The sequence below is a fragment of the Bolinopsis microptera genome, chromosome 9, assembly GCF_026151205.1.
Source record: "Bolinopsis microptera isolate Bmic1 chromosome 9, MBARI_Bmic_1.0, whole genome shotgun sequence".
NCBI lineage: Eukaryota > Metazoa > Ctenophora > Tentaculata > Lobata > Bolinopsidae > Bolinopsis > Bolinopsis microptera.
In genome coordinates, this window is record NC_087080.1 from 2,389,467 (window position 1) to 2,402,960 (window position 13,494).

The 13,494-nt window shown below is 40.4% G+C and overlaps 1 protein-coding gene across 2 annotated transcripts in view; it reads left to right on the forward strand.

Annotated features, from left to right (window-relative positions):
* The window catches only part of LOC134820767 (filamin-C-like), a 77,797-nt gene extending 64,597 nt beyond the window's left edge, over nt 1-13,200 (forward strand). For both annotated transcript variants that reach the window (XM_063831355.1, XM_063831356.1), the window contains exons 26-30: nt 10,318-10,439; nt 10,576-10,807; nt 11,922-12,022; nt 12,160-12,306; nt 12,515-13,200. In XM_063831355.1, the coding sequence (XP_063687425.1) occupies nt 10,318-10,439; nt 10,576-10,807; nt 11,922-12,022; nt 12,160-12,306; nt 12,515-12,658 (746 nt within the window). In that variant the 3' untranslated portion in view covers nt 12,659-13,200. The remainder of the gene's footprint in view (nt 1-10,317; nt 10,440-10,575; nt 10,808-11,921; nt 12,023-12,159; nt 12,307-12,514) is intronic.
* Nucleotides 13,201-13,494: the final 294 nt, after the last annotated feature.

Genomic DNA, 13,494 nt, shown 5'->3' on the forward strand with positions numbered 1-13,494 from the left:
GTGGGGATGGTATAAGATGGTGGGGATGGTATAAGATGGTGGGGATGGTATAAGATGGTGGGGATGGTATAAGATGGTGGGGATGGTATAAGATGGTGGGGATGGTATAAGATGGTGGGGATGGTATAAGATGGTGGGGATGGTATAAGATGGTGGGGATGGTATAAGATGGTGGGGATGGTATAAGATGGTGGGGATGGTATAAGATGGTGGGGATGGTATAAGATGGTGGGGATGGTATAAGATGGTGGGGATGGTATAAGATGGTGGGGATGGTATAAGATGGTGGGGATGGTATAAGATGGTGGGGATGGTATAAGATGGTGGGGATGGTATAAGATGGTGGGATGGTATAAGATGGTGGGGATGGTATAAGATGGTGGGGATGGTATAAGATGGTGGGGATGGTATAAGATGGTGGGAATGGTATAAGATGATGGGGATGGTATAAGATGGTGGGGATGGTATAAGATGGTGGGGATGGTATAAGATGGTGGGGATGGTATAAGATGGTGGGGATGGTATAAGATGGTGGGGATGGTATAAGATGGTGGGGATGGTATAAGATGGTGGGGATGGTATAAGATGGTGGGGATGGTATAAGATGGTGGGGATGGTATAAGATGGTGGGGATGGTATAAGATGATGGGGATGGTATAAGATGGTGGGGATGGTATAAGATGGTGGGCTACCGGCTAGGGAACAACGCAATTATCATACACTCAGGGCTGCTGTATCGTATGTGTATAGTTAAATAGTAAAATTTGTAGCACATAGTAATTATCATATTGATATACGGCTGTCTATTATGATTGATTTATGTAGTGGTGATCAGTGCAATTTACACACTGTATTCTTGTTCGTCATATTTTATTAGAGATCAAGACGCCATTTACTATCTTCTTGTTAGGTTTACAGTTGGTCAAACATTTAACCCTTATTAAATGTGAACCTTGATTGTCACTTCTTTGCTCACCGTTGCTAAGTATTGTGTTTTTTGTTATAATACTAATTTATTCGAGAAAGCGAGATTTATCCTATAAACTGTCGCGAACACTCACAAATAAGTATTTACAGTTTTTAGATTCCCTGCTTTAAACTTTCAATTATCAATTTGAAAGATCAACCCCTTAATAACCCGGTTCTCATAGCTGGAATACCTAACATAACGTAAATGCCACGATGAGAAGGCTACCAGATGGGAGCAGCTGCTTGGTAACCATGGTAACTAAACTCACCTAAACTCACCTGACTTGACAGAGATAACCACACCCTGATCCTCTCACATTCAGATCAATTACTTAATTATAATTAGTTATTTTACTAATTATAATTACCCAATTACCTGATAAGACCATAAATTGGGATAATTAACGTCGTGGTTTGTTGGGATGTGCTGTTCTTCTGCTTGTAAACTGTTCCAGGATTTGTTTCATGAACCTGTCTACATTGAGGGAACAGGTGATCTTTCAAAACTTAAATTTTATTATTTTTAAGTTTTAAAACTTGAATTTTATTATTTTTAAGTTTTCCAAATACCGTTTAATATTATCGTTAACAAATTACAAAAAAAACCATTGATATTATTACTCCCGCTAATGAGTACCCATATGGCAAGGCATTGCTTTATTCACTCTAAGATACACAAAACTACAGATATTTACAAACCCCGACTAACGTAATAAGTCCAAGTACATATATTACTTGCCAATTACCGCTAAAAATATTCAAAAATACACTCCTCATCTTCCAAACTTAGACCCACTAAACAACTAAACCATTTGCACTGCTCCTTTAATTTTTAATTTTATTTGTCTCAATTTAAAACTTAACATATTTACAAACTCCAGCTTAAATGATACAGTAATTTGTAAGTCCAAGTACAAAATTGCCCGGTTTTATTAAACACGGACTTTAGCCAATTACTGCCAAGTAGACCCCAACTTTAGCCAATTACCGCCAAATAGACCCATTAATTACACTCTCTGTGTTCCTCCCATCTACTGGATGACGTAGAGTATATTAGAGTCTGTCCTATTGGCTGTGCTTATATCTCCATCTCCTTTATTAGCAGAGTAATACAAGACTCTCCCTCTCTCTCTCTCTCTCTCTCTCTCTCTCTCTCTCCCTCTCTCTCTCTCCCTCTCTCTCTCCCTCTTTCCCAAACTGCCAGCCAATATACGGACATCTGAGAGCTCCCTTGGTTGTCTGTAGTAAGTCCTGGTCGTGGTATACTCTTGTGTTTGTATTGAGTTGTACTGCTCCGATATTCTGTATTACAGTGATTTGTTGATTTTGGTGGTGTACATTTACAATGTTACTTTGGCTCCAGTTTCGCGCGCGAAAATTGTACGACAAGAAAATTGTCAGTAGGAAGATGATCCCAAGATGATCAGATTATTTAACTGAAAAATTCGGATGTTATCGAATAAGTATTATGCATATAAAAATACAAAAAATTCAAACAAAAATTATCTCCTGCAAATCTACAATTATATAACCGTTCTTACATTTCATAGGATTTGTTATTTCGCAACCCTATTTAACACAATTCAGTATAATATGTATAAAAAGTCCTAAAAGTAAAAGGGTAATCGGTTTGTATTCTTGTGTAAATTTGTATTGATCCTGTTTGATGCGACAAGGAAAAATGCTCTTATCAGGAAAGGAATTACTCAATTCGGTTTATAAATTATTCAAAATTGAAAGGTTGAATCACCATGAAACTGCATTTAATAGGGCATTTTCTCAACTTGATTGATTACTCGAGATGGTAGTCTCCACTCTCTTACAAAAAATCAAACTGAACTGGCGAAGAGAGCCCCGACTTTCCAGTAACGGGGGTGGGGTATACTCTCCTGAGTTCGTTATTTTGATAACTACTTACTTTACTTTACGTTGTTTAGCTGCAAGGCAGCAATCAGCATGGTCATCTATGAAAACCACCCTTTATTTTACTTCGGACAACCATGGCCGGCACCAGCACTTACAGGAACCCGAAGGATCGATAACTAAGGCCAGCGACGGTTAAGGTATTATATTTATACCACACTTTCTTCGCCCGTGGCTCTGCTGTATAGATCATGTACAGCTCCACATTTAACCCTCACACACGATTTCTCGAGCATTCGCCTGAGTAGGCCGGGGGGCTTTATAGGTCCATCGGAACCCTTAGCAGAACGCCAACGCCGCTCACCCCATGGCTAGTGGCACAGGCGGGGATCGAACCCGCAACCTCGTGAGTCGTGATTGAGCAGCATATCACGAGTAAGGCAGGTCGACTAACGAACTGCGCCACTTAGCCACTTAAGGATACTTAAAGCTATTGGTTTAAAAAAATCAGGTAACTGCCAACTATAAGTTACGTCGGAAGTTTCGTCATTTCCCCCCTTTGGTAGATCTGCATACAGTAATTGAATTTCATTGAGGTGCGTTTCGTTGTTTCGATACCTCATTTTTATCTGGCCCAGATTATAACAGGGATTTTAATCTGAAAGTTCATCCAGGAATTAGGAATAGTTCATAAATAAACACGTGGAGCAGCAAGCCATAATACACAGTAGTTTTGGATATATTTGTAAAATAATTGCCTGGTGGTATCCTTGAAGACCTGTAAAATCTAACTAAACTAAAATTGAACGATTACATGACGTCACCATACCTCAAGCTCCCTCCAGGTTCCACAAGATACGAGAATATTATGCCACATAATATGCCACATAATATGCCACATAATATGCCACATAATATCCCTCCATGTATCTAAAGCTCTGCGTCTCCAATGAGAGCCCCACCCTACTACTAACCCCTAGACCTCCTCCCTAATCCCCTGAATCACGACTCCCGAGCCCCCACCTGAATCACGAGCCATAATCCCCAGAATTACGTGGCCGGATGACGGCCAACAAGCAGCCAGCAAATTACATTCTCCTCTGTGAGAACCTGCCCATCCCCGGGTAGTGGACTCTGGTTAATAACCCTCCTTAACTTGTGTGTTAGTCGTTCCCAGTTTACTTGAAATGTTTGTAAAAAATATAGTTTTATTTCTCGTACCTCGTGCAGTCGATTTTAGAGTCGACGCCGTGTTCTAGTCTGTATTTAATATTTATTGGGCTTATACCATGCTTTGTTATATGCCAACTTTCAGTAAATACAGTCATTAATTTTCACGTCCTGGAGTAAATAGACTACAATCAATACTTAATGCTAGGTTTAGATGTTTACTTATAGTTAGACTTCAAAGTATGTATGGCCCATTGTTACAACTTTACAAATTGTTACAACTACAAGTGGCTGGTTGCCCTCTATAACGGCATTTAGACAACATAGTACAGTTAAACTCCGATTTACCGCGGCTTTTTCCTTTCACCCAAACTTCGTAGTAAATCAGGGTATTACTGTATTACTGTTACTTTCTATCATTTTCTAATAGTAATAGGACAGCTTAGTTGAACTTGTTCATTAGCACACGGAAGACGTGCTCCTAAACGTAAAAGCTTGTACGATATACGGCCCCTCTATCTTTTATCATGCCCCTGAAGTACGTCACTCTTCCGTAAAACGGAGCCTTAAAGAGCACTATAAGCACTGGTCCCGTGCTCCCTGCACTTCCGGTAGTAACCATAGTAACCAAACTCTCTTAAACCTTGCCACTACTTGAGAGTAGCTGTTAAACGCCGCCAACGTTCCCTCGCAAATAACAGCTTTCGAGCCTTGAACCTGAAACAGTTAACTTACAACTTTGAGTAGTAGATGGGATTAGCCTGTAAGCCCGTATTTTCATGTTATTTACCCTCATTAATTGTACAGTTAATTAATAGGGCAGGCTAAGTTAGGGGTATAGTATACAGGAGTTCTGGGCTATATCCATTGTTAAGTCGTTACGGTCGGATAATTGCTGAGTACATATCCGCTATACCTCTACTTCTCAGACCTTTATTTCATACCGCTCTCAAACACACGACTTTTCGTATTATATATATTGTTGTATCTCGTTGTGCTGTTATTGTGTAGTGAATATCATGTCTGTTATAGATCAGATCAGGGGATGGTTTAGGAGGGTGTATATTTGGTTAGCTCTGCTTCTTATCAGACCCCTCCTCATGCTCGGACTAGGGGACCGGGAGTTGAGTGTGCTGGGGGAGGTTGTTCAGAGTGTGGTGACGCCGTTAAAAGACAGGATAGAGGAACTCACCGTGAAGATATCAGAGCTAGAGAGGGTGATAGAGCGGCAGGGGTATGACAGGTTAGCTGAGTCCATTGCAGCGTCACCTGTTCCCCTGTTACTTGCTGTTCCGGAGAAGCAGTATAATGTCGGCAAGTCTCCGAGTACCGGAGTGTCGGACGCTGAATCGGATCAGCTGAGACCACGGAAGAGACTCCCGACGCCGGGCAAGATATTGGTGAAGAGAGTGAGTGAGTCTACCTCCTTGGAGGAGGGTGAGGTACAAATCATGAGCAGTAGCTCTACTTCCTCTGTATCCTTCAGTCCGGAACCAAAGGGTAATGAGGGCCTGGCTATGGACTCAAGGCTTAGGAAGGCTAGTGGGTTCAGTGAAACCAAATCGAACTTTTCAGACATTGATAGGGCCAGTACAATGAGCAAATCGTATGAATCGTTGGTAGATTCTCGGTATGCTAGTGCGGAAGAATCAAGATTATCTCCAGACAAGATCAAGCCTGTGAATCTGAAACTTTCTCAAAAGAAAGCGCTGTCTACCTCACCAAGTCCATCGAAAGATCCTAACTTAGATCCTCTCCAAGAAAATGTAATCCTCTCCTTAAATCCACCACCGTCGAGGCAGGAAACTATCTTTGATGATGAATTGGAAAGAACACCTGAACCTCATCTGGACAGAAGTTTGCTCACTCCAGTGAGGACCCCTATCCCATTGATACCAACTCCTATCCCTTTCTTGGGATTGTCAGAATATTATAGTCTTTTTGAACAGAAACCTGATGGATCATATTCGAAGGAAACTCGGGATGAAGACAATTTTAAGATTTCTGAGCCAACTCCAGATGAAAACATTAATTTAGAGAATGCTTGCTCTACGACGTACTAAATCTCAAGGAGGGGAATCGGTTAGACCACTCAAACCGAAAAGACCCCCTAAAATCTTATCAAGAGCTCCATCAGTCGATCAGCTAGTGTCCAAGTTTCACCACATTGACCACGAGCCTCTCAGCAACGAAACAGCTTCCTCCAAAAGATCCATCTTTCAGCAGAGGAAAAAGAGTGGAAGTCCTCTAAAGAGCAACAGTGACGCTGGCTTCCTCATTGTCGAGTCTATAAACGATAGTGTTGTGACAGATTCATCGCTCGAAAAAGTGACACAATTTGACCCTGAAGCCCTTACACCTTACACTCTTAGCCCTTGGAACAGCTTCTTGATTGATGATCCACGAGACTTTAAGCCGAAAATTACGGGTCATAGTTTAGTATCCTCTGATTTCGCTGAAGCCTTTGATGCTATCTCGTCAGAAAAACTGGATGAAGCAGCAGATTCTGAGGTCATGAAGTTAAGTGATCCAGAAATAAAGTTTGCCAAAAATTACCAATTAGTGGTCCCCGAGCAATCATTTGCAAGCACCCTGTCCCCTGTCAGGCTACCTGGGATCGTTCCTTCACCAATATCACCCACTCCAGGTGATTCACCTTCTCCCTATCCCCCTTCTCCAGACAAGGGGAGTTTTATTGATCAGTATGCCAGCTCTGAAAACGAAGAAGCTCTAAACCCTGCCGCCCTCCGTTCCAGTTCACTGAAAGACATTACCACTGCAGTAAAACAGTCTCGTAGCCGGCGGTTCTCTGTACATAACATCATAAAAAAGTTTGACAGCTCAAGCGATTCAGAAAGACCAAGGAGAGACAAGAGCTCCTCTTCGCCTATAAACACTTTGTTTAGAAAATTTGTTGACAAGAAAAGAAAGAAAAGGTCAGAATCTTGTCCTCCTTTGCCGAGATCGCCCAGTAATGAATCAGTTGGTTCGTCTTATCGGGAGGCATCTGTAAAGAGCCCAACTGATATCATCAAATCAAACTCCAAGTTCGATCTACCCAGCCATAAACCGCCACCAGGCCTAGTCAAGCGTATGAAAAGACGGCTTTCAAAGAGCCAGTCTTTTGTAAGTGAGGACCAACAGTTAAGTGAAAGCGAAACGGACTTGCCCTATAAGAAACCTTCCCCAAGAAAACGATTTAGTGTTCTGAACTTCATTTCCAGGATGAAATCTCCTAAAAAGAAAGACTACACTTCCCTTATTATTGATCCTAACCTTGAAGTTGAGGCACCCCGTAACAACCCCGTGAACGTAGAACCCCCTAAAAATGTGGAACCAACCGCCCCAGAGCCTGATCACGGTGACTATAATTACGAAGAATTCGAGATTATTGACAGCGACGAAGAAATCTCGGATGCCTTGGATCAGTCGGGCAACTGGGCTAACTTCGACAGTGCGTTCAGTAACAAGAGTATCAGTCTGGAGCGACTACCCCCGGTCAAGGAACGTAGTCCATCCACCACATCAATTGCCTCGTCCGGCCGTCCACCTCCTTCTCCTGCCGCCTCATCGAAAAGACGGTCATCTCTGATAAAATCGTACGAGACTCAGACAAGAGTTCCCAGATATGCACCGTGTGTAATGCCCCCTAGCCCCGTATCCGCCTCGCCACCTGATATGTCACCTTATACTCCTGCTAAGTTAACACGGGCTCAACGTTTTGATTTCGATTATGCTGAAATTCAAGGGACTCAGGAGGAGAAATCTCCATCAGTTGAGAAGATTATCTCTAAGTTTGAGAACGAGAAGTTTGAGGGACTGGCACCACATCTTGCAGTAGAGATGAGCAATAACCATGCATTTCAAAAAGCAATATTTGACATCATTGAAGAGGAAGGATATGCGCTGATAAATCACCGTCAACAAGCAAGAAATGAGACGACGTTGTTGTACACTAGGGGTGAATCCTTAGAGGATCTGGTGGACAAAGCCAAGTCCTCCACAAACTTGAATCTCGAGTACTTGCGGGATGTGGCTAAGATTCAGCGATCTGAGAGTATCTCTAACACAGACATGATAGAAGGCTTGAAGTCACTAGTGGACGATAATCGCTATCAGGGCCCCAGGAAGTTATTTCTGTGCAGTTTCATGTGCAACATAGTGAAATCTCTTAACAACATGTCTTCCATTGAACCCGTCATTATAAAGAGAGCCTACCAGGCTACCATTAAAGATTTCAAGTCAACAAATGATGCCATTGAAGCAATTGAGGAACCACAAAGTCTCGCTATCATCACAGACAGACAAAACAACATTGTTATGTCTCTTCTGGAGTCTCTGATCTCGATAAGCTTTCAGTCGATCTTCGAGCGAGGTAAAGTTGATCGGTACACTAAAGTTGTTGTAAGAGAGTTGCTAAGGAAGGATTTTCATGACAAGATAAAGCACCAGAGGATGATACGTTTTCAAGCTTCTGTTCATATCAGGAATTTACTGACAATACATTTCAAGAAGTTTCTAGCTCGTCGTGTACCTGTGAGAACAGGACGGAAAATAAGCAAACCTCCTCTCAGAGTTGCTCAAAGATCAATATCTTTCTCAAATCCTGTCGAGGAGGCAAAACCAATTGTCAGAGTTCGTAGAGAGACTAAAGAGACAGACTTAGCAACACCTTCTCCATTAAAATCTACCAGAGTCTTCCAGCGAACCAGAACAAAGGTATACCGAAACAAAGCCAAGAAAATGGAGGAATTCAAAACTCAATACATCGTCAAGCTGTGCATCTCCAACATGTTCGAGTCAATGTCACTTCAATACCGACAGAGACGACACAACCGACGATACCATTTCACTAATCTCTGTGAAGCAGTCATATCAAACATTATAACAGAAAAACAGTTTTCTGAGCTAGTCAGCTGTGTGGTTCAAGAACTGATATCAAAATATCTGTACTCCAGAATCGCTGTCATCAGGAACTACAGCGAGGACATTTTTGAGAAGCAAGATGGAAAACTTGGGGAACGGCCGGGAAAACTCCAAACATTCTACAAAGAGAAAGCTCCCCGAGGAACTGAAATTGTGGAGAGGCTCTGCTACTCACCTCAACCAACCCCAGGGAGACCAGATACGCAACCAGAAACAAAACCAGAACCCAAACCAGTACCCAAACCAGAACCCAAACCAGAACCCCAGCCTCCATACCGCTCAGAGGACACTCTTTGTGAGGAGTACAACAACTACACAGACTTCAGCTGCCAGGTGTCACTCGCGGATCACCTGGACACCACCTCGGGTGACGACACCTGCCGCACTGTCACCTCCCCCTTCAGTGAACAGTTCAAGGAGTACGTTACCACCACCACCCAGATCATACCAGGTGATTTCGACCCTACCCCACCTCAGTCTCTCACCAGTCTATTGACTCAAACTGATATAGCATCAACTCAGACCGACCTCCCTCAAACCCCTACCTCAGTTGAAGAGGTTGTCCGCACTGAAGAGCCACGTTATGCTAGAGCTGGTTTTGTTGATGAGGTAAAGAAGGGTATGAGGAAAAGGAAACCTGTCGTGAGAGCCCTTGTGGGAAAGTCAAAATCTCTTGACAGTGCTCTTGGAGATTCCATCATATCAGATACTCATTCTGTTGTCAGCAAAGGTAATTTGGGACATTAATTGGGGTTATTTGGGAAATAATGCGGTTACTGGCCTACCTTAAATTCGTTGTAAATTTGGAATAGTACAAAATTTGGTATCATACAAAATTCCTGAAATTTCAAACCTGGAGCCAACAATGCACGACATCTCGGTGTCTTAAACGCACAATGTCTGTATTGTTCATTGTTCAATGTAAATTGTACATCACATAAAGAAATGGTTACTGTTATTTTAGGCAATGAAAATAACGGTTCGCTTAACAAATCGAAATTCGTCTCACCTCTTTAAAAATGAGGTTAAGAGGCTGGTCCAAACCATCCAGCAACCTTCAATAATATACCACCCACCATTACTATCAAAAAGTAGGTGTACATTCTTTAAATTATTTGTGAAACGTTATACAGTAAAGTTATGCGATCAAGGCAGATTTGTTCATCCGTGTTAAACGTAATCAGTTGTTGGTTTGTTTGTGTTTGTTCTGTTAATTTTATGTTATATCTTCAATTCGGGAGAGTGTAACTGTTGAATGTGCTTTTAGTTTTATTACCTATTCAAGTTTGACCTTCTGTTATGTTTTAATAACTAAAATTGTTCTTACCAAAATCTATCAAAATTATGTAGATTTACATTATAAATCCACTTCAACTCCATTATTTTCAGATGTTCACATACACAAGTCCCCGTTCAACATCAATGTCAGGACCCCCTTTAACCCGTCGTCTGTTCTCGCCACTGGACCTGGACTCATGCATGGTGTGGTCGGGAAACTCTCTCTTTTCGAGGTTAGAATCTTTTTCTTCTTCCACATGGTGCAGAATATCTTAGTTGTAATGATATCATTCTGATGTTTTGTAGTCACTGAATGAATGTAATTTGAGTCAAAACTCAAAACACAACTCTCATAACCTCCATATTCAGGTTGACTGTAGAGCGGCTGGTAACGGTCCTCTTAACATCAACGTTGAGGACGATGACCACAACCTGGTGCCGGTTAAAGTGTCCGAAACACAACCCAACTGCTACGACGTCTCCTTTATACCCTCCCAAGCACTGCCTCACTTTGTGACCGTCAACTACAACGACTTCAATATCAAGGGCAGTCCCTTCAAGGTTAATGTCATGGCCAGACCAGAGAAGGATCTTAATTTAGGTGAGTGGGTTTGTTCAAGTTCGTATTTATTTAGTTCAGTACAAATTGTAGACCCGTACATTTAAAGACCTTTGATTTGTGGCCCATGCTTGGGTGAAAAAAAAACATAACAATAACATGCGTAAATCAGCACTTAAAATACTTTGTTCGTTGCAAACTGGTCTGTGTTTTAATGTATTCCTATACTTTGTTCGTTGCAAACTGGTCTGTGTTTTAAAGTATTCCTATACTTAGTTCGTTGCAAACTGTTCTGTGTTTTAATGTATTCCTATACTTAGTTCGTTGCAAACTGGTCTGTGTTTTAAAGTATTCCTATACTTAGTTCGTTGCAAACTGGTCTGTGTTTTAAAGTATTCCTATACTAAGTTCGTTGCAAACTGGTCTATGTTTTAATGTATTCCTATACTTAGTTCGTTGCAAACTGGTCTGTGTTTTAAAGTATTCCTATACTCAGTTCGTTGCAAACTGGTCTGTGTTTTAAAGTATTCCTATACTTAGTTCGTTGCAAACTGGTCTGTGTTTTAAAGTATTCCTATACTTAGTTCGTTGCAAACTGGTCTGTGTTTTAAAGTATTCCTATACTCAGTTCGTTGCAAACTGGTCTGTGTTTTAAAGTATTCCTATACTAAGTTCGTTGCAAACTGGTCTGTGTTTTAAAGTATTCCTATACTAAGTTCGTTGCAAACTGGTCTGTGTTTTAAAGTATTCCTATACTAAGTTCGTTGCAAACTGGTCTGTGTTTTAAAGTATTCCTATACTTAGTTCGTTGCAAACTGGTCTGTGTTTTAATGTATTCCTATACTAAGTTCGTTGCAAACTGGTCTGTGTTTTAATGTATTCCTATACTTAGTTCGTTGCAAACTGGTCTGTGTTTTAAAGTATTCCTATACTTAGTTCGTTGCAAACTGGTCTGTGTTTTAATGTATTCCTATACTTAGTTCGTTGCAAACTGGTCTGTGTTTTAAAGTATTCCTATACTTAGTTCGTTGCAAACTGGTCTGTGTTTTAAAGTATTCCTATACTTAGTTCGTTGCAAACTGGTCTGTGTTTTAAAGTATTCCTATACTTAGTTCGTTGCAAACTGGTCTGTGTTTTAAAGTATTCCTATACTCAGGCGGTGAGGGTAAGATCAGAGTTTATTATTCAACGACAACCTCTTCTGAGAAAGTACGTCACAACTGTCGCTTCCTTCAGACTTTACTCGAGCGGAAAAAGGTAATGATCCTAAACGTACATATCTTTTTTTGATAAATTCATGAGAATTTTTAACTTGACGAGCTGATGAACATTATTAACCTGATAACCGCGTTCCCTTTACAAACATCGCATCATTATTACATGAATACCGTCAGGTCCATCTCCGAGAGGACTTCGAGCCTTGGATCCCTGTAGACATTGGTATGGACCGCGAGGAGAGGAACAGAATATTCGAGAAGGCGGGTGTCAGAATGACCCCCATGCTCTTTATTGACGATCAGTATGTTGGAAACTTTGACGATGTAAGTATTCTAGTCTCTTCTTTTTTCGCGTAATATTATGAACATTTTTCAATGATTTATATCGTCGTTCAATTACCATCCGATTGCAAGTACCGTTTAATAGGAAAAATAATCTATTTGGTGATGGTTCTTATAATATAAACGGATCAGTTTCAAGGAATAAGTTTCAATTTTGGAAGATTACTCTAAAATCTGTCCTTACACACAGGTTGTAGAGTTGGATGAGATCGGGGAGCTGGACCGTCTCCTCAGTTACTGTGCCCTCAAGTACCGTAACCTGAAGACGATTGAGGAAGCTAGGAAAGCAGACGAGCTCTTCCGTCGGCAACAAGCTGCCGAACTCGAACAATAGTTATTTTATAAAATTGTGCGTGTTTTTCTTTCATTCGTAAAATGGTCGGTTGCTTTAGATATATTTGATATTAATCATGGGCACTGTAATTTTTTGGCTGGTTTTACGATGTTAGTTTCGAGGATTTGTCAATGAATCCTTGGTATTAAAGACATCTTTGCTTATAATAAAACTTATATTATATTGTTAAATAAATTGGATGAAAATATGATATTATCATGATTATTGTGCGTGAGTTTATTTTTCTACTCTGTTTATTGATACCATAATATACCTAAAATTTATTGAGTTGAAACTTTCCATTTTCGAGTGAATATGAATTTGTACAAACATTCCGGATTAAAATTCGATTTTTTTTTCTAATAGTAATGACCCTTTTCCCATTTAATATTAACGATTAACACTATTTTGAATTTTGATTGTTGATGATAAGATTAAGAATTTATTGACTTCGAAAAGCTTCGTTATCGTTCGTACTTAATTAACATTATTTTTGAACCAATAGATTTATTAAACCTAGTTTTACCAGTTTTATCTCAATATACGCCGTCTTTAAATTGTTTTTGAATTAAATTCATACTACGGCTATGTGAAGCAAAATTAGATTAAACGTTCATTTTAAATAAAATAAACTCTGAAACTTCTGATGAAGTGAACTTCTTACGGATATTATTATGAGAATTATAGTCAACAACGTAGTACTAATATATAAAATTTACACTGCTACGCTCATCCTGACTAGGATGCTCGATCTTTACTCATTCTCAATAGCTAAGGGTTAACCAACGTATAATTTTCATACGTTGTATGACCCGCCGCTCCCCCTGTATTGTAGA